The sequence below is a fragment of the Chiloscyllium punctatum genome, chromosome 48 (assembly GCF_047496795.1).
Source record: "Chiloscyllium punctatum isolate Juve2018m chromosome 48, sChiPun1.3, whole genome shotgun sequence".
Lineage (NCBI taxonomy): Eukaryota > Metazoa > Chordata > Chondrichthyes > Orectolobiformes > Hemiscylliidae > Chiloscyllium > Chiloscyllium punctatum.
Genome location: NC_092786.1, coordinates 57,782,765 through 57,804,750, shown reverse-complemented (window position 1 = coordinate 57,804,750; position 21,986 = coordinate 57,782,765). Strand labels below are relative to the sequence as shown.

The following is a 21,986-nucleotide window of genomic DNA, read 5'->3' as shown; positions in this document are numbered from 1 at the left end:
CTGACTGTGTGGAGTTTGCACATTCTCCCTGTGTCTGCGTGGGTTTCCTCTGGGTGCTCCGGTTTCCTTCCACAGTCCAAAGATGTGCACGTCAGGTGAATTGGCCATGCTAAATTGCCCGTAGTGTTAGGTAAAGGGGTAAATGTACAGGAATGGGTGGGTTACGCTTCGGCGGGTCGGTGTGGACTTGTTGGGCCGAAGGGCCTGTTTCCACACTGTAAGCAATCTAATCTAATCAAATGGATAAGTACACTTATAGGAAAAGTTTGGAGGGATATGAACCAAGCGCAGGCAAGTGGGGCTAGTTTAATCTGGGAACATGATTGTCATGGACTAGTTGCACCGCAGGGTCTGTTTCCATGCTGTAATACTTTGACTCTAAGTCCATCAGGATTCTGAATCTTATCAGCCTGCAGCTCCATCAGTTTGCTCAGCACCACTTTCTTGGTAATTATAACTTCACTAAGTTCCCCTCTCCCTTCAATCTCCTGATTATAGATACTGCTGGAATATTTTTGTGTCTTCTATAGTGAAGATAGCAAAGTATTGGTTTATTTCATCTCCTGTTTCTTATCTGATATTAACTTCCACTTCTCACTCTGGAGGTGAGGGGTCAATTACTAGGGGACACAGTTTAAGGTGTGGGGTGCGGGAGTTAAAAGAGATGTGAGGCAAGTTTTTCACAGAGTGGTGAGTACCTGGAACATGCTGCCACAGGAGGTGGAGACATACACAGTAGCAACATTCAAGAAGCACGTGGACAAATACATGCATAGGAACGGAACAAAGGGATATTGATCCTGTAAGTGAAGACAGTTTTAGTATGGAAAGGCAAAATGTGTCGGTGTGGGCGTGCAGGGCCAAATGGTCTGTTCCTGTGCTGTGTTGTTCTTTGTTCTGTGCATTCAATAGCCACCTTATATATGCTGTGTGCATTCATTTATCGAACACAGCCTCTTGAAAGCAAACCAAGAGGGAAGAGACCTTGGAGTGCAGGTTCATAGCTCCTTGAAAGTGGAGTCTCGGGTAGATAGGATAGCGAAGAAGGTATTTGGTATGCTTTCTTTTCTTGGTCAGAGTTTCAAGTACAGGAGTTGGGAGGTCATGTTGTGGCTGTACAGGACATTGGTTAGGCCACTGTTCGAATATTGCTTGCAGTTCTGGTCTCCTTCCTATCAGAAATAAGTTGTGAAAGTTGAAAGGGTTCAGAAAAGATTTACAAGGATGTTGGAGGATTTGAGCTATAGTCATAGAGATGTACAGCATGGAAACAGACCCTTCGGTCCAAGCCGTCCACGCCGACCAGATATCCCAACCCAATCTAGTCCCACCTGCCAGCACCTGGCCCATATCCCTCCAAACCCTTCCTATTCATATACCCATCCAAATGCCTCTTAAATGTGGCAATTGTGCCAGACTCTACCACTTCCTCTGGCAGCTCATTCCATACTCGTACCACCCTCTGCATGAAAAAGTTGCCCCTTACGTCTCATTTATCTTGCCCCTCTCACCTAAACCTATGCCCTCTAGGTCTGGACTCCCCGACCCCAGGAAAAAGGCCTTGTCTATTTATCCCTAACCATGCCCCTCATAATTTTGCAAACCTCTATAAGGTCACCCCTCAGCCTCCGACGCTCCAGGGAAAACAGCCCCAGCCTGTTCAGCCTCTCCCTATAGCTCAAATCCTCGAACCCTGGCAACATCTTTGTAAATCTTTTCTGAACCCTTTCTAGTTTCACAACATCTTTCTGATAGGAAACAGATCAGAGAGATTGAACAGGCTGGGGCTGTTTTCCCTGGAGCGTCAGAGGCTGTAGGGTGACCGTATAGAGGTTTACAAAATCATGAGGGACATTGATAGGATAAATAGACAAAGTCTTTTCCCTGGGGCGGGGGAGTCCAGAACTAGAGGGCATAGGTTTAGGGTGAGAGGGGAAAGATATAAGAGAGACCTAAAGAGCAACTTTTTCATGCAGAGGGTGGTGTGTGTATGGAATGAGCTGCCAGAGGAAGTGGTAGAAGCTGCTACAATTGCACCATTTAAAAGACATTTGGATGGGCATATGAATAGGAAGGGTTTGGAGGGATATGGACCAGGTGCTGTCAGGTGGGACTAGATTAGGTTGGGATATCTGGCCAGCATGGACGGGTTAGACCGAAGGATCTGTTTCCGTGCTGGACAGCTCTATCGCCCTATGAACAAGATTGGTAGGAAAGGAATTGAATCCCAGCAATTTGTGAAGTTGTTCAATTTATGCTTTACAATTTGTTAAAATGAGCAGGAAACTGGCTTGTATGCAATGTTGTTAGTAGGAAAAGCTCAGCAATAGTACCCTTGACTTTAAGAAAATTAACTGATTATGTTGCATGCTTTGGCTGAGGGAAGACACCACATCAAAGTGGCAGAAGGTGTGCACTCTACTGTTGCCAGTGGAAGGCTTTTCTTTTTATTACAGTAGGAGATACTTGCAGGGCTATGGGGAAACGGCAGATGAGTGGGACTGTTGGATAGTTCTTTCAAAGAGTCAGCACAGGTACAGTGGCCCAAATGGCCCCCTGTGCTATACAACCTAGAAATTGTGAATGTTGGGCTGTATAATTGTGGTAAACAGTGATGCAGTTCTTCTGCCGGACTGTAGATGGAGCTAAAACACCATAGACTCCTTGATAATTGGAGTTGTGTATTGTGTCCTGTTCACATTTAATGGCATGGGAAGGTTTGAAGCTACTTCTGGATTTAGAGGAATTGGATTTTTCCCTGTTGTGTTTTAAATCTTTTATTTGCTCTGATACAGTGCTATGTGGCTACAGTCAATCCCATGATTTAAGTATTACACTTGGTCTTTTAAAAAGAAGCAGGCTTGCTGTACAACAATGATATTACAACCTTCTCCCTAGCACCACAAGGCCCCCCTCTCCAAATTTATCTCTCCACCCTGGAGGCTCTCTGCCTCTGTTCCTGCTGAAGGGCTTTTGCCCAAAACATCGATTATCCTGCTCCTCGGATGCTGCCTGACCTGCTGTGTTTTTCCAGCACCACTTTAAACTCTCGTTTCCAGCATCTGCAGTCCTCACTTTTGCCTAGTTGATTTTAACTTTACTGCAAATCCTCTTTCAAGGATGCCTACCTTGAAGAAGTTCTCCTCCTCTCTCCACAAGAATCTGTGAGCCTGTCTCTCACTGCCCCCCCCCAAGGTCATCTCCTCTGCCCTGAAGCTCTTAACACTTCAACCCCAGGGCATACTCTTTGTTACCTACAATGATATTACGGTCAGTGCTGAAAATACACAGCAGTACTGGGCAAGTTTAAATTGCAGGTGACAATTCAGAGGAAAATCATCCCAGTACACGGGAGGGACAGATTCAGAGAGGGTTGCTGTTGTTTGAGTTTCAGCAGTGCATCTTGTAAATGGTGCACACTGCTGTGACTGAGAGCCTGGTGTTGGAGGGAGTAACTGTCTATGGATGTGAAGCTACCCCCATCCAGGCAATTGGGGAGTATCCCATCACACTCCTGACTTGTGCCTTGTATGTGATGGACATGCACTGAGGAGTCAGGAGGTAAGTTACTCACTGCAGTACTCCTGACCTCTTCTAAAAGCCTACTTTCATGTTTTTCTTTATCAAATCACAAATCAAATAAATATTTTTGAACTGTTGAATTAACTGGGTGGTGCACAAGGCCTGAGTGTCTGCTGGGCAGGAATAGTGGAACTGATTATAATTGGCTGCTACTTGCTCTTGCGAAAGGATCCATAAAGTTTTCAAAAAATAACAGAGCCCTTGGCTATGCCTTTAATATTCATCTACATATAAGGAAACAAGTCTTCCATAGCTCTGTTTGAAAAAAACGACTGAGCTCAGATTTGATGTACTTGAATAAGACTTCATATTTACAGCAAAGGTACTCTGCAGGATTACTGCTCACATTGTGCAGAACCAGAATGTGAGAGTGCACAAAGGCTTGAATAAAAGTTGACCAGCTGCTTCAGAAGCATTCATTATTGAGCCGTCAGGGGGGCTGGCTGAATAAACCCTTAACACGAAGTACTTCCAGAAATATATCATTGACCCCATGTTAATAGAACCTTTGGTTTTTGGTGTACCTGCCAAAAAAAATCAGCTGACTCCTGGAACAAGGAGTGAGTGTGTACAGTGGAGGAAGAGGGCCTGATTATAAGGTTTGTATAATCCCACTTTAGAAACTACAGTATGGGTGATTTATCATGGATTAACTAGAACATTTTATATGGTGTTTAAGCTATTTCAGTTTCTCCAAGAAGAAAGCTTTTTTGAAAGAAAACTAAACAGAAGTACAGAAGGCCGTGTTACTACATAACTGCATCATCCAATATAGCAGTTAGTGAGAAGAAAAAGCCGATAAAATAAAACCATGTTCCTCAAATGTCTCAAACAGCCCGGATGCAGAGAATATCTTAATCACTGGTTTTCAGGCCTGCAGTGTTCACTTAAGCTTTGACCGCAGCTTGTTTTCAGAATGGCAGAGAAATCTTGTGGAACTGAATGGCCTTGAGGTTGTATTCCTTAACAAGTACTGTGTATAATTGCTTTGATAAGACCATGTGATTGATTTTGGAAGGCAGAAGGCTATGGATATTGTAGCTACCATTATCAACCAATTATCATTGAGTCATACAGCACTGAAACTACTAAACTAGTTCCACCTGCCTGCTCCTGGCCCTTACGCCTCCAAACCTTTCCTATTCATGTACTTATCGCAATGTCTTTTAAACTTTGTAATTGTATCCCCATTCATCACTTCCTCGGGAAGTTCATTCCGCATGCGAGTGTCCCTTTGTGAAAAAGATTTGCCTCTCATGTCTTTTTTAAATCTCTCTCCTCTCACCTTAAAAATGTGCCTCTAGTCTTGAAATTCCCCATCCTAGGGAAAAGACAACTCCCATTAGCTCTATCGATACCACTCATTATCAGAAAGGCTCTGTTTTGATCCCACTTGCTTTAACATAAATGGTCACTGTTGTGGCTCACAACTGACTAATAGGTCAATTATGAGTGATGCTTGAGCACTCAGGTGGTGCAGAAATGATTGAGGTGAAGGTCAACTTTGTGCAGTTAATAAAATTGCAGGGACAGCACAGTTTGTCAGTGAGCCAAAACACTGAAGCACCTTTGTGTTATTGTCAGACTGTTTTATTCCTTCAGAAATAAACGAGACTTTCTTTAACTGTCTTATATCAATCTCCTGACAAAACCTGATTCTTCAGTTTAAAAATCTGGACGTGAGGCAAGATCAGAGTAGAAGTGAGAATTCTGTGGCTTTTGACCTTCTGTAAGTTGTCAGCATTTCTGTAGGAATTGTGAAGAAATGTGTGTTGCACTAAATTAAGAAAGATTTCTCCATCTTTAATCCCAAATTTGTCTTGATTTTAATAACGAGGTAAGTCTCTGATAAACAGTGAATGCCATAGTTGGAAAACGATTAGCCCTTGAATTAAATTCCTTGCTTTGTGATTCAGCTGCCTTCTTCAGATTAGTGAACCGGAATATTATCTTTGCAAGTTTCTGTGTTATGGTACTTTGAGAATTGGTTATTTTAATACCAAACTGAACCAGGTTGTATTGGATTACTGCTGTACAAACAAGCTGAAGTATATGACTCTTTTGTTTCAGTGTTTAATTTCTGGCAGGTTTGTGCTAGACATACTATCATTATTCCAGACAGAGACCTTGAAATTTGGATCTGACTGTGTCGATCATCTGAACAGCCAATAGGTGACATGGAACTTGCTCAACCTGACTTTGAACTCATGCAGCAGCTGTTGTGAACCTCATTGCATCTCTCCGAAATCCCAGACCGGGTTGCCCCAGACCTCCTAACTTCACAAGGCCAGTGTAGCCTGCAAAGCATCACTACAAACAAGGATCACTTCATTTCCAGTCTTGCAAGCTGTCACACGTTAACTTATGTTGAAAGCAGATTTGTTGGCATCAGGACTGCAGGGTGGGGTATTTTGTGATGGTCTGATTGTTCAACAGCTGTCTCCCTGTGAGCATGGGATAGAAATGTACTAGTGATAAACTGAGTTCTCTGGGAGTTAAATGCAGCGGTCAGTTCAAATGTTAGAATGTTAAAGAAGCCACGAGGATAAAACGGAGAGGTAAGTAATATAAAGTCGCCATAGTACTAGTGGTCCATAGGGCTGCTGTATTTAGAGAGGGCTGACTGGTAGTGGTTTAACCTCAGGGTAACCATGCTAAGGTGCAAGGTTGAGTCTCTCATGGTAAGGGTAACATGTGGCACAGTGGATAGCACTGTTGTCTCACAATGCTAGGTACCCCAGGGTTCAATTGTCTTTGTAGAGTTTGTACATTTTTGGCATCTCTGCATGGGTGTCCACTCCAGGTTCCTCCCAAAATCCAAAGATGTGCAGTTTAGGTGGATTAGCCATGAGTAATGCGGGGATAGGATGGGATGCTCGTCGTAAGGTCAGTGCAGACTCAATGGGCCAAATGGCTTCTCTCTGCACTGTAGGGATTCTGTGATTCTTCTAACTTCAACCATGCAGGAATGGGACCCATGCTGTTGGCATCATTCTGCATCGCAAACCAACCCTCCGGGGTGGAAAAGAGAGAATCTATAAAGACCTGACATCAATTGCAAGTGGTCTAATACTTGTGGAACGTTTTAGAGTATTTTATGACATAACAATGACTAATTCTAAAGCATTTTTACTTTTTGACAAAAATGTAATTTGTAATTAAGACTTTTTTTTTCAATATAAGTTATCATCTTCAATGAAGCCAAAAACATAGAGTTTCAATTTGGAGATGGTTGCTTTAGATTAGCATCAAAGATGGACATATGGAGGGAGGGTCAATGTGTGGCCATTATACAACACAAAGCAACCAGCATATTTCTAATGATAGACCTGCCTTTATATGTGGACCCATTTGAGTGCTCTGACCATAACCAGATTTACACTACTTGATGCTGGGTCATGTTAAATCTGTGAATAATTTATGACAAGCTCTACTATAGTTTCCTTAATTCTCAGAGAAATTAACTTGAGAATATTAAACCCCTGGTGGTTATATGTTGGTGTATTTTACTGCAATTATACCAGCCAGTTAAGTGAATGAGGCATGAACTCTTCCCTCCTGTAAATCCAGCTGAATTGATTGTGCTGTTTGCTGAAACTGCAACCTCTCCAGGGAAGTGTTACACACAGCTTTGAATCCAGATGTTGGAATAATGTCAGATGGAGGGGAAGGAATGAAATGTGGGATATTCACCAGTGAGCAGTTGAAATATGACCAAAGGAAAGCTATTATCCAGAACAATTATTGCTAGAATTAATGTGAACGAGTAATGTTGTAAGGTTTTAGTACCTGCGACTACTTTGTGCTGGGTATATCCATTTTCCTGCTCTCATGTCTTGATCTAGGGGATTAGCCATAACATTTCTCCATTGTGTTATAAATCCTTGATTCTCTGTTCGGTCGCTGTCTATATCAGAGGCAACAATCATGGATATTTGGGCACTAAAGAATCTAGGGATCTGGGTGACAATGTGAAGTTGAGATAAATCAGTCACGATCTTATAAATTGGCAGAGCAGCCTCAAGGAATCAAATGACCTCCTGCTCCCCTTCTGTTCATCAGGGTGGTGGTGTAATCTACTGACCTGGTTAACAAATGAATTACTTTAAACAAGCAAAACAAAGCATTGCTGTTGTCTTCGCAGTTGAATTTGGGCAGCCTCACTCTAATACCTAGCCTTAGTCTCAAAGCTAAAGGAAGTTGATTGAAGATGTATTTTAAAATCATAACTTGTTTGCAAACAATAGGGCATTGATTAAATCAAATCAACTGATAATTTTCCATTGATTGCAGAATTCAGTTTTATGGCTGAAAATTGTTTTTGATGCCCTGAAGTGGTTGCAAATGCTGATTTCTGTTGCATGTGTGATCACGCTAGAAGTTCAAACCACAAATATTTGGATAACGTACTTTGCTACAAAGTTGGTTACACACACAGGTTTTACTTTGCAGTTGTTCACTCTCCACAGTGGGTACAAATGATGGGCTCACTTGGCATGGGTGTGTATGGTACAGGAATTTGGAGGCTTATCTGAAGTGATTAAACTTTTGTTGAATGTCACCTTGCAGGCATCAATAATGTATCACAGCTTGGAATCGACTCCATGTACCCAACCACTAAAGAAGACTTTACAGAATTTGGAAAGCTTTTGAAAGAAAAAATTACGCAGTTTGAAAAGTCTGTGCATTACGTAGACTTCTTAGAGACCTTACTTCGAGATATTAGCATTTCATGTAAGTTGATCCTTTGCAAGTGCATTAATTATTTTGCTTGTCTTATCTGAATTGGCCTTTAGCAGGATCCAGTCAGTTCACTACCAGAATCTCCTAACTGAGTTACTCATCATCCCACAGAGGTAGGGGTTTTCTTTCCCCTCTGTATCTCTGTGTTGCCAGAATCCAGAAAGCTTGAATGTAAATTAGATTAATTGCAGTTTGCAGACAGTACAGCGGTGTGTCATTCAGCCTTGTCATTGCCAGAGTGTGCTCTCCACACAGGCCTCACTGGTGACTGTATAGAAGTCACCATGAAAGTATCGAAGAGAAACACTGAACTCTCCATCTCATCCTCGAATTACCTTCCATTCTCTTCATTCTGTTTGTTTACCCTTTAACTGCATCACTGCTGTTTACTTTAACTGGATAGAGGTTTTGTCTGAAATCCCTTTTAAATTTATTAACAATTATTTTATAATTGTGGGCCCTAGTTTTGGACATCCCAAATATATTTGTCAAATCATTTTGTAATCTTGTAAAGATTAGTTGTCCTTTCTAAATGTTTGCTGACAGTGTGGGGATTGACACCAATTTACCCCACACTGATAGCCAGCCTTCTGTTTCCTTTCCAGCATTTTGCAAGTTTACAAGATTATCTGAAACTTAAAGAATCTGCACTTATTGGTGTGTCCCACTCTCTGGGTCCCCTTAGTGAATTAGTGCATTTGAAAATTTTGATTTTATTGAAAACTCTTGTTTTGATTTTATTAAGTACTGAATTATTTAAAAACCCATTTGTATGTCGTAGGAATGTCAAAAAGTGGATCCCTATCTGGGACATTGTTGGACTTGAGAAACTGAAAACAACTTCAAAAAGACCAAGCAGCAGAGATTTGCACCTCTAGGTTGTTGGTGTTGAATAAGCATATTTCTCACTCGGAGCTTGGATTAACTTGAGGCTACTCTGCTCTGTGCAGAACAGACTTAACCTGGAGAATTTCTTCCTAAAGGTCTAGATGCAAAATCCAATCCCAATCATAATCCCCCTCCCTTGAAGCAACATGTGCAAAAGTATTTCTCTCATTGAGGCTTGGGGTGCAGTTCTGGCTGTGTGCATTCTCTCTGACTGGATTTCATCAGGCTGTTATTTTTTGAATGTGGTGTTGAAACTCTGTTGTTCATTGCTATAGTTTTTCAACCATTTATGTTCTGGCTGTGGTAGCTGGAGGAACTTAGCTCTGTGACCTCTCTTGCAGTGGAAGTTGACGATTTGAAAAAGCTGAACAACTCTTTGACATCACTGTGTAGTGAAAAGATGAAACAAGAGAAGGTAAGGAGACACCCTGGGGGTCGTCCTCTCTCCTTCACCGCCACCGCCGCCTCCTTCTTTCCCCCCCCCCGCCCCCCCTCATCAAAAATTGACTAGGATATAAAGTGGTGTATTTGTTAAAAGTAAGTGCAAGGAATTTATCGCAACAGAAAACAGGAGTGGGCCATTTAACCCCCCAAGTCAGTTCTGCTGTATGAGATGATCATGGCTGATCCTCCCACGCTCTAATCTCCCCATATCTCTTGACCCTTTCAGCCTCTAGAAATCTGTTTCTTTCTGAAATGTTTCAGTGACTTGGCCTCCATAGCCTTCTGTGACAAGTGTTTTACATAGTCAGCCCCCTTTGAGTGAAGAGATTTCTCCTTGTCTCCTCGGCCTCCTTCTGCAATGCTCCCACCCTGACAGCATGAATGTCATCCCTGCATACGTTCTGTCCAGCCATGTCAGAATTTAATGTTTTAATCTTCCTCTCACTCTTCTATTCTCCAGGAAATACAGGCCCAGTGCGAAGTATTTACAAAACATAATTTGGGCAGTAACTAGAGCCACGTTACATTTTGCACAATGGGTAGCTCCCTCAACTGTAAAGAAGTTGGTAGTGAGTTCTAGTCAAATTGTAGAGACTTAGAGTCATGAAAATCAACAGCATGGAAGCAGACACTTGGGTCCAACTCGTCCATGCCAACCAGATATTCTTTATTTATGTAATCTTCCGTAAAGAACTCCAGTAGAATAGGTGGTCAACATGATTTCCCTTTGACTAAACTGTTACCTCTAATTACCTTAAACTTATCCAAGTGCCCTGCTACAACATCTTCCATCCTCACATCTGACATTTCCCCTGTGATAGATGTTAAGCTGTTTAGCCTGTAGTATCCTGCTTTCATTCTCCCTTTTTAAATAAAGGCATTATATTTGCAATCCTATCTAATGGGACCTTCCCTGAATCAAGGAAGTTTTGGAAAATTAAAACTAATATGTGAACTCTCTCACAGGCCACTTCTTTAAAGACCCTGGGATAGATCCACCAGGATTTAGGCATTTTATCAGTATGTGGCTGCAACAGTTTACTCAGTGCCATTTCTTTGTGATCTTTTTGAATTCCTCTCTCCTTTCGGTTGCCTGATTTGGTTTGTTTTGTGTTACTATTCTGTGCTTTCCAATTATAAGTGGCCTTTTAACCAACTGTGCCATGATGACTCCAATAACTAGCTGTTTGGGACCCTAAAGTTTATGGTTTTGACATTGTCTTTAGGGTGGGACATCATATTAATTCAAATTAATCTCCTGAATCTTTAACACCTAGTCCTGTTCACCCAGAATTGATGTACTCACTCATTTATATTGGCTCCTGGCCCAACAGTACTTCACTTAAAATTTTCATTTTTCTGCTGAAATAACTTTTGGCATTGCCTCCCCCTAAAAGGCAGTGCGGTGGCTCAGTGGCTAGTACTGCTGCCTCACAGCACCAGGGTCCCAGGTTCGATTCCTGCCTCGGGCGACTGTGTGGAGTTTGCACATTCTCCCCATATCTGTGTGGGTTTCCTCCCACAGTCCAAAGATGTGCAGGTCAGGTGAATTGGCCATGCTAAATTGCCTGTAGTGTTAGGTGCATTAGTCAGAGGGAGATGGGTCTGGGTGGGTTACTCTTCGGAGAGTCGGTGTGGACTGGTTGGGCTGAAGGGCCCGTTTTCACACTGTCGGGAATCTAATCTAATCTAAATTCAGTAACCTCCTTGAAACCTGAAGCTTTTGGAAACTATTTCTAAACTTCCACCACTCCAACGTTTAATTGCCTAATCATTCATAGCCATGCCTTCAGCTAGAATTCACTCCCTTAACCTTTCCACCTGCTGCCCCCAACACCCCGGAAGATGCTTTATTACATTTCTCTCTGACCAAGTACTTGACCAGCTGTCATTTGACAGTTAATTTTTGTCCAACATCCCTCTTGTGAAGTATCTTGGGACAGTTTAGTAGCTTTAATGAAAGTTGTTCTGGACATTTTGCTTGTGAACAGACTTTTGACTTCTAATTTCTTTGACCTTTTAGCAAAGCAAAAACAAAAAGAAGAAAAAGGCCCCCGTGCTTGCAGGTGGATTTAAAGCAAATCTGAAAGATGATCTTGATGACTATGGTTACACGCAGGATTATGATGACTTCATGTGATAGTGTCCTGTGACCCAGGCTTCTTCCAGCATGTTTTTTGCAGACAACCTCCTGGTTTCTTCTTGAGCTGCACAGAACCTTCTATTGTTATGGAATCGGCTAGGACTACAGATGCCAATGATAACACCAAATTTTGTTACTGGTACCATAATTATACATTGTTGCTTGAGTGACACTATGTGGACAAAGCAGCCGCATGGATTTGGGAGGGAGTGGGGATGTGTGTGTGGTGCAGGCTGAGTTCAGGAGCGAGCAATATATATTTGAAAAAATATGAAGTCTTGCAGTGTCCATGCCTCAGCATCTAGATTCTGACCTGAGCTGATGTAATATCACGTTTATTGTGATACAGTAAAATTGCAAAGTAAGATTACTATTTTTAAAATTTTTTGAATATGCCTGCTTTTTCCTTTCTTTGGAAACTAAAATGGACTAAATAGACATCCTGATTTTGTGCTGATGTTATGCTTTTGGTTGCTGGGTCAGTCCGCCTTAAACAAAATCTCAATATTCACATGGTCCCTGAATTGGGACCATAAGGTGCTGGGCATGTGACTTTCCTGTGTCATTGTTCATGTGACCACACCAGGGGTGAGCCTGAATGCTCATTCATTTTATTATTTTCCTTCTCCCAACTTAAAACCAATCTCCAAGTGCAGTTAACCAATTTTAAAGTTTATTAAAAGTGCCATGGTTTAAGCCTACTGAGGGAAAGGAGAGGCAGGATTTAAGAGACTAGTTATTTAGAGTAGGAGGTCCCTGCATGTCACTGTTTTGTATGGTGAACTGCAGGTTGAGCTTAAGGATTTCACAATCAGTAGCCATTGTAGATGTTTGATCCAGCCTCCAGTATACACAGTACTGTTATGGCTCATGTTGGATAGATAATTGAATCTATATTCAAGAGTAATCTTTTTGCTGAGATCCTGATCGAGGCCCACCTACTCTTGGGTGATAGAATGACATTTACTTTTTATTCTAACAGTACAGAGGTTCTCCATATTCGACTTTGAGCCAACATCACAAACACCTGTGTGTGTTAGGGTTTGCTGTGTAGAAATTGACTGCTGTGTTTCCTCTTCAGTATGTCAGAAATGCTTTGAGCTATAAAAGGCACTTTGCCATAATTCGAGGCTGTGAGAAACTCTATAAGGCAAATCTTTTTAAGAGTGAATGATCTCTAACTGGTCAAAGTAGGACTCTAGAGAGGACCTACTCATGCATGTGGACAGTTGGTGTGGATAGAATCCAATGGAATTGGCTGACACCAATCTCCCCCCTCTGCCCCCACCTTGTTGTCTTGGCTGAAGAAGGGTGACTATCTGAGGGACAGCTGTTTCTGTTTATTAACAGAATCACATGCTTGGGTTTTCTAATGGACAAATACAGCCCATTTAATGGTCACATCAGCAGTTTGACATTAAACTAAATGGCCCATTTTTTTTGTTGAAAGTATTGGATGGGAAAGATGAATGCTCCTTGAAGTGTTTTTGAATCAATGTGTTGCTAATGAGGGTGAGAGCAACTAATTAATTTCTCCCTCCTGAAGGCAGTGACTTGCACTAATGGAACTAAAGTGCAGAATCTTTTTAAAAATCTGCTGGAGTGGAAGAAAGGAATTTGTGGCCTTTTTATTTTCACTTATACCACTTTTTTGATTGGGTTGGGAGTTTAGTTTAAAAACATTTCCTGAACACACATAAAGATGTGCTTTTTACTTCAGGACAATCCTTTGTAAATTGTTAAGTGCACATAAATGGGCATCAGTACAGTAAATGCTGCACTTTGCACAGATTCTACATTGATCATGAGTTTGGTTGCAACCCAGTGTAATTGCTTGGAAATATGCATTATTTTTGCCATCCTGTTGCATTGTGTAGTGGCACTCTGCAGTCTTGAGCATACACAGGTAATGGGAATAGTTCTTGTATTAAATATATATCTCCTTCCCTTTCCCAGTAAATTCATATTTATTATACAAAACAATTTCTCATTTGTCTGCAAAAAGGACAATTTATACAATAGATGAGTAACTTATTTTTACATCTCATCTATTGATTAGTTGGGAAAGCTTATTAATGTAAACATAATTGGACACTTGCCATGTTTTAGGACAATAAATGAATATAATGTATTTAGTTTCTGCATTGTCTTTCCTCCAATACATTGTGTAGTTTTTTCTTTCCTGCAGATTAAGCCTACTTTGAAAATTGCCACTATTCACAAGTGTTTCAAAAACAAAATATGGCCCTAACTGATATGTCATCATCTTTGATTTTACACTTAAGTTCTGTGCAGGAGTTAAAGAGATGACAGGCATTTATGTAAAAACCATTGCCAGTCGCAGGCTGCTTGCTACAATTCATTTTGGAAGGGTAGTATATTTCCAGTGCTGTATTTTACAAACCACCTGCCAATTTAGATGGTGTTACTGTGACTTATAAAAACTGCTTGCAGGTAATTTGTTCAGTCTCCATTGACCACACCATCAGCCAGTAATCTACATGTGTTAAACATGGTTATTCATAACCTCTTGTATATTATTGAGTTATGATTTTGAATGAGCAGAATGCTGCAGATTATTTGGTGCTACCCACAGAACAGGCTTGCACAGAATAATTAAATTATTCTGTCACCTCCATTCTGCATAGTCCTGGCTGGGTTTCAAAATCACTCATTTCTGGAATGGAATCTTAATTTATATATAAGAAATTCTAATGAAAAAGTAGTTTTGAGTGAAATTGGGCCAGTAAGCCCATTGTCAGCTCAACCATTCAGTGTTTCTCAAACCCCATTCTCTTGCCTTCTCCCTATAATCCTTAATTTCCCTTTATTAATACAGAACCGATCAGTCTTAAATAAGTATAGTCAATGACTTTGCCACAGAATGCTGTGGCGGCCATAAGTTAAATAAGATTCACTCCATCAGAGTCTTTGACTGCTCCCATATTGTTGCTGGGATCATTCTTGTAAACTTTCTCTTTAAGAGAATCCTGAACGAGGACCAAGTCCAAATCCCTTTGTGCTTCAGATTTCTGAAGCACAGTCAGGTTGACAGAAGTGGTAACATTCTAGGATGTGTTGGAAAATGTTGGTTGTACCTAATCCTGTATACATCAACAAAAGATGAGAAATTCTACAGATTCAGTAGAGATGATTACTTTGATGCATTATTTATTGCTTTTTCAGAGACGAGAGAAATTAGATTACAAAGTATTTACACTTTTTTTTACAATTTTAAAAAATTATCGAAACAAATATTTAATAGTTTCCAGCATTAGTAAACTTAAGTACAAACAGCTAACTGGCAATCATGTCATTCAGATAGCAACTTGTCTGAGGTTCTTTAAGGAGCTTGTTTGCTACATCAGTAAAGTTATGCTCATAAGCCAGTTTGTAAACCAGGTAGACGTTCTCACAGTGCTGTAGCAACTTCTTCATGTTCTGACTTGCAGCATCATGGCCCTTGTGTCGTTTAAACCTAAAAATGTTTTTGAGAGAAAAAAAATTCCATTTTTGTAATTCACTCAATCACTCACCCTACTTTCAACTTAATTTCCCATGTCTCTGAGGTACTGTCATGCTCTACGTGTTTTTGAACTTTGAACTTTGTCTAACACTACCTCACACTGACATTTTGAAATATTCAGTTCTAAGACATTAACTCCTTTCCTCTTAAATTACTTGTCATTAAAAGGAATCACTGAAGTCAAAAGACACAGCACATAACATGGTCTGTGGCATCTCTGTAATGTTTATCAGTGCTCATTTGTTTAATTGTACTATGTCAGTACTGGATCCAAGATACTACCTTTTGTTTCATTGACCACCTGTTCGGAGAGAAAATAAATAGTTTTCTCCCATTCTTTGCCAACCCCCAGTTTTGGAGCTGCTACTTATGCTCTCATGGGATGAGCATTTATTTATCACCTATAAGTTGCTCTTGAGAATGTGAGAGTGAGATGCCTTCTTAAACTGTATTCCAGGTGGTGTTAGGGAGAGATTTCTGGGATTTTTACCCAGTGATAGTAAGGAAAAAACAATATTTTCAAACCAGGATGTTGGTGTATATGTTTAGATGGTCATGGTTTGGTAAGTTTCTGCTACTGAGCATTGGTGGTAGAGGGAGTGGATGTGATATCAATCAAGCAGGCTGTTTTGTCCTGGATGATGTCAAGCTTCTGGAGTGTTATTGAAACTGTACCCATCCAGACAAGTTATTATTCCAGCACACTTCTGGCTTGTACCTTGTGGATGAGGGAGACAGCAAATGAGTTACTTGGCACTGACCTGTTTGTGAAGCCACTGTTTTCACAGGGTGAGTCCAGTTGAGTACTAGTCAATAGTAATCCTAGGATGTGATAGATAATTCAAACACAATTTGATGTCAAGGTGAGGTGGTTAGATTGTCTCTTTAAGTGGCAAGTAACATTCACGCCACAGATGTGTTTTGTCTCCCACTCATCCAGCACTCCAGTGAGAATTCCACATCATTCTCAAAAGTTCCCTGTTCAACTATTCATTTTGTTTTACTGAATACAGAGTCAAAAACAACACTAAGCACATCCAAGGCCACAGGGGTGTTTCATATAGTGAAGTCCAAGCAGGAGCTGCAAGGGTATACTCACTTGTTCGAAATCTCTTCAAACAGACTCTGTTGTAGATGGTTTTGTTGCTTAAACTCCTCTAGGTAGGAAAATTCACCACGAACAATAACCTGTTCGTATAGCACCTCTGCCCAATCGGGTACAAAGTCATATGCCTCTGCAACAATGACAGCCTACAACCAAGGAAGAGAGGAGAGAGTGACAATTTCACTGTCAGAAAACACCACATTTATCAATAAAAAATCTGGCTGTCTGCAACTAAATTAAAAATAGCTTCAGACTTGCACATAGAGGCAGTATGAAGTAAGATACTTGAATTTGTTGTGAATGTCTTTTCAAATGAGATCTTTCACCAGTTAACCTGGAAAGCAGGAAAAGGAATCATGGTCTGGGGATTCTATCCCAGGCTACAAACTTTTGCATTACTGATTATTAAGATAAACTACAACCAGATGGTAAAATGTTAATTTACTGGAAAAAGAATACATTGTTCATTACAGGAAGCACACATTTAATAATCTGAAGACATTATTCTCTTTAGTGAATCTCACAAAACAGAAAGCTTTTAAATCTACAAGTATTTCACTCCTAGAGAATATCTGTTGTTACTAGAAAATTGGTGGTGTAGTTTACAGTGAAGAACATTGTCTAAGATTACAACTGGATCTTGATCAACAGGGCCAGTAGGCTGGGGAACAGCAGATGGAGTTTAATTCAGATACTTGTGAGGTGTTGCATTTTGGAAAGATAAACTAGGGCAGAATTTACATAGGATAATGAGGTGGAAAGTGAGACAAAAACAAATTGCTGGAAAACTCAGCAGGCCTAGCAGCATCTGTTCAGAAATCCATTCTGAAGAAAGGTTAATTCTGCTTTCTCTCCATAGATGCTGCCAGTCCTACTGTTTGTGGTTCTGATTTCTAGTTCTTTGGGTTTCTTTTGCTGAGGGCAATGGGAGGCACATGAGGGAGTGGAAGCACAGAACAGAACCACAGCAAAAATAGATCAGATGGCATTTAGGTCTGCCAAACATGCTGGTGGGGATTCCGCAACTAAGAAGAGAGAACATCTTAGGAGTACTGCTGTGGTCAAGTATGAGAACAAATTTCACTTTCTCTAAATAAAAGAAAAACTGTTGCTTGGGTCCCTGGATGTTATTCCAGTCTTTCTATTGGCTATTCTTGTTCCTGTCTCTCACAGGCTCCCTCTCTCCAATCTTTTTATAATGTGTCAGTTCACTGAAGACATGCAATTTCCTGCTCCTTCTGAAAAAGTATCAACTTTGTTTCCAATTTCTGCTCTTCTCTCATTTTAACCTAGTCCATCTATGACACTTCCCCTTCCTTTTTCTCCCTATGCATTTGGGCAGAAGACTCTATGAATATTCCCACAACTACCATGACTACACTTCCTCACATCCAGCAGCCTGTTCAGACTCTGTTCCACCACTGCAAGCATGTTCTTAGGGAATATTTTTCTTCAGACACTCAAATGTTGCTTTTTGTCATTCTTAGCTTCCAAACGCACAATGGAAGCTATGTCTCTGTTCTCTCAGTGGCAGGGTGTTGAGAGTGGAGAGGAGAGGTTAACATCTCTGCTAGGACCACTGAACAGAATCAGCTGAAAATTCTGCCATATCTGGCCCAATGTTGCCATTTATTTCTGCTTATGGAAAACTTTTTAAAAAGTGTTTTTTTTTGAGGGGATGGAGGATGTTCTTGCAAAACAAGCTCCAAGTGATATTTTCTCTCACTGCATCTAACATGCCACAAGCCTGTGAAAAAGGACCAGGTAGGAACTTCCACATGTACACCATTTTGACTTCCTACTTCCAACAAAGTTTGTGATTTTGAGAAAAACATGTATCTGGCATCATTTGATGTTGTGGGTTTATCAGAGAAATGGGATTACCATTCATTACCTAGTTTCAATAGCTGATATGTTAGCCTACAGCTTTATTCAGGTTCTAGGGCCAACAAGCTCGGGGGGGGGGGGGGGCGCTATCTAAAAGATCTGAAATTCAAAACATAAGAATGAAAATACCCAAATCTATGATTTTAAACAATTATCAAAACTCTCCCATGAATGAGTGCTACCAGATTTAGAAACTGCCCAATGGAACAATTCTTTCAAAGTACCTGATAGAACTTCGGCAAGGAGAGGATACATGGCATCAGATCATTTCTCTGGATGTTAATTAATTGCACATCGTGATTGTTGTTTAGGAGATGGAGCTGCAGAGTGACCAGTTTGGCAAGTTTCACACATTGAGAGGCACGTCGGATACACGAGTCCTGGGAAGGGGAAGAGGAAGAAGGCATCTGAGAGCTGTTTAAATTCTCAAACTCAGTACTTTAACCATAAATTAGATATTATTTAGCTTCAGAAATCTCTTATTAGACACCATCATGCTCAACAACCTGGTCCTGTCCTGCCAAGCTTCAGGATATTGGATCTTTTTAACAGAATGGGGAGGAGCTAACAAGCTGACTTGGAATGCTTTCCAAATGCAAGTAATCACTTCAATAACTGGACCCACATTTTCAATTATCCATAAGCCTGGAAGGGTGATCAGGACAGCACTAAACCAATTCCACAGATCATCACCACAAGGATGCATAGAGGAACTTCCCTAAACCAGGAATGAGACAGAACAAAAAAGGCAGACATCTAATAGCAATTTAAAAGGACAATACTGTCCCACTGTAAAACCCAAGGACAATGCACAAAGGTTGCATCATGGACCAAAGGCACCAGTTTCACGAGACGTCATTTTCAGGAAAAAGTTTCAACTAATGGCTGAAGCGGTTGATTGGATTAAACAGGTTACCAATTTAAAGCTCATGCAATAGTACACAAAATAAAATGTGAATCTGGATGATCACAGCCAATGATCCTTGAATTACTTCTTTAATCCATATGAACTTTACAATAAGTACAATATTGTTCGCCTGTCTCCTAATGAGCCATCTGCTTTCAGAAAGGACATTATGTGAATAAAACCGCATCTTGTACATTAGACAAGCTGTTTCCAGGCAGCAAGAAAATAAAAGATGTCACAGGGGACACAAGTCTTCAATGGAAATAGTTTTAATCTATAGTAGGAGAATTTCCATGGAGATTTCTGATCTCCCACCATAACTTGAGAGAAAGAGAGAAGTTCTGACCGTCTGTAGTTCGAAATTCCGTGTACATGCCTTCTACGAAATGAATGAGATTGCTGAGGCACCTCCATTGCGGGTTATCTGATAAACAAGAGCTCTGATGGAACGATGTCACTCACTGTGAAGAATTAAAATTGAATCAAACTGCCCATTGGAAAATTTGTGTGAGGGTTCAAGCACTTAATGCCTAATTTCTGCACTCCCATCAAAAGGAGAAAGTGAGGACTACAGATGCTGGAAATCAGAGTCAGATTGTGGTGCTGGAAAAGCACAGCCGGTCAGGCAGTATCCGAGGAGCAGGAGAGTTGATGTTACTGCATAAGTCCTTTCCGTTGAAGGTCCCAGAATTGTCGACTCTCCTGCTACTCGGATGCTGCCTGACCAGCTGTGCTTTTCCAGCACCATACTCTGACTTGAAACAAAATCAAAGCATTCATCACGAGCAACCTCCAAACTCAGGTTGATGTTTGAGGTTCTGTATATTTTTAATGAGATGTTAAATCTGCTTCTCTGCAGACATTGAAACATCCCACAGTGTAATCTCAAAGAGGAGCAGGAAGGTTCCTCCCCATGTTCTGTCAAGTATTTATCCTTAGACCAACATTATAGTGCTCCAGTACTTGATGGCTTTGCATAACACTTCAGAATGCCCTGAGGTCACGAACAGTGCTCCAAGGTCTTGTTACTTATTTCCAGTATTTCTAGCTTGTAGACTGCTGCAGCCATAAAGTGAAGAGCCAGCGGCTTGTCTTTAATTCAGGAAGCTCAGAGATACTGATCAGAAGGATAACAGTGTGTTTCAGAGTGATAAGTGATTCAAGAAGCATACAGATTCACTTTAAACAATCGCTTCAAATGTTAGACTTAAATGTCACTTGGGTCTTCACAGAATTCAGATAGAAACAGGTCTGAAGATTATCAAATACTAAAATGAATTGTTTGCTTTCAAAATATCTAAATTAAATCTCAGTGTATCATTTCCTAGGATAGGTACAGGCTTACACTAGGTTAGGTGACAATTTCTGGAGAAACAGGACAAGGCAGTTAGTGGATTAGCAAGTTTGAATCCATCAAATACCATAAAAATTAAATATTTTCTTTCTGATGTGTGGATCTATGGATTTGTGTATCAAAATTGTTATGGTCGTAGCAGATGGTGATTCCATACAACTCTGATCCTGGAGTGAAATCTGGTCTAATAGACCCCAAGTTCCATTTTCGTACTTTGTTTACTAAAGTGGTCAGTCTTTGAGTATGGTCACGAGGCTGCATCAAAGTTCACCTCACACAATAGTGGAAAACAGAAACAGATGTTACATTCTAAGAGATCACATTTTTCTTTATTAAGATTATAAACAGAAATGGAAATTAGATTGCTGTAACTGGGAATACCAGGAGAGTTTTTGCATCTCATGATCTGGACTTTTAATCTTCAGGATTTTGTTTATCTTATCCAGTATCTCTTCCACTCATTATATGCTTCCATATTAAAGTTATAATTGGGCTAGTCAGCAAATTATTGAATTCAACAATGCTGTTTCTTTAGTTATTACCTCTTCCCACAATGCTTAAACAAATGTCAAAAGCACAGCTCCTTATTTGTGAACATGAACCTTAAACCTCTCTCAAACAGCCCTCGGTGTCTGAAGACTTTCGCGTAATGACATTAAAACTACTTAGGACTTATTTCCCTCTGCCCTGACTGTTTGGGGACATTTTAAACTGCATCACGGCTCTTCTGTGCCATTTCTCTGATGGGAGCTTCTCTCTTTAAAAGAGACCTGCACACTCACTAATATTCTGGATGGTTTGCTTTTTGTCTCTGTGTTGTAGGACACTCAGCATTCTAACTGTTTACTCCTACCCTAGTTTCTAAAGCACTATAGTATCCATTTCATGGGAGTCTTTCTTTTAAAGTCTAATGTACATGCCTGTAAATAAATTTCCAGACAACCAAAACCACTCTCAGGACTTAAAAGTAAAACAAACTATTTATGCTCTTCCTCATCTACATAATACATAAATACAAACCAAACCAAAAGCTTTATTTGGCTCTATCCATTTTGGAACCCATAGTTTCCTAATAATGTCATGAAACCTCCACACGATTTAAAAATAACTCTCACGAACATGGAATTTCCTGAACTCAAATGTTCAAAAGTACCTTGCAGCTAATGAAGTACTTCTGAAGGGTAATGTACTAACTGTTTTCACATCTGCATTACTGTCCCTATTGTAGGCTTGTGAACTGTGGGGACATCACACAACTAGAATGGGGTGAAGAGAGAAATTGCAATGATAAAACACACTGTACACTCTGACAGTTGTCAGACTTCAAGCCCAGAACTCCTTGCAATGTAAACTTAGGGTTACTTTTTTAAAATGCCATCCACACACAGGTCAGAATGCTGCAGGTTG

The 21,986-nt window shown here is 40.5% G+C and overlaps 2 protein-coding genes across 3 annotated transcripts in view; one reads left to right on the top strand and one right to left on the bottom strand.

The window, feature by feature from the left end:
* LOC140469077 (eukaryotic translation initiation factor 3 subunit J-A-like) overlaps positions 1-13,931 on the top strand; it is a 29,567-nt gene extending 15,636 nt beyond the window's left edge. The window contains exons 6-8 of the mRNA XM_072565334.1: positions 8,152-8,316; positions 9,555-9,628; positions 11,681-13,931. Of these exons, the coding sequence (XP_072421435.1) occupies positions 8,152-8,316; positions 9,555-9,628; positions 11,681-11,797 (356 nt within the window). The 3' untranslated portion in view covers positions 11,798-13,931. The remainder of the gene's footprint in view (positions 1-8,151; positions 8,317-9,554; positions 9,629-11,680) is intronic.
* Positions 13,932-14,959: 1,028 nt separating this feature from the next.
* The window catches only part of spg11 (SPG11 vesicle trafficking associated, spatacsin), a 142,768-nt gene continuing 135,741 nt past the window's right edge, over positions 14,960-21,986 (bottom strand). For both annotated transcript variants that reach the window (XM_072565333.1, XM_072565332.1), the window contains exons 38-40: positions 18,543-18,698; positions 16,426-16,577; positions 14,960-15,278 (exon numbers count right to left, since the gene is read on the bottom strand). In XM_072565333.1, the coding sequence (XP_072421434.1) occupies positions 15,098-15,278; positions 16,426-16,577; positions 18,543-18,698 (489 nt within the window). In that variant the 3' untranslated portion in view covers positions 14,960-15,097. The remainder of the gene's footprint in view (positions 15,279-16,425; positions 16,578-18,542; positions 18,699-21,986) is intronic.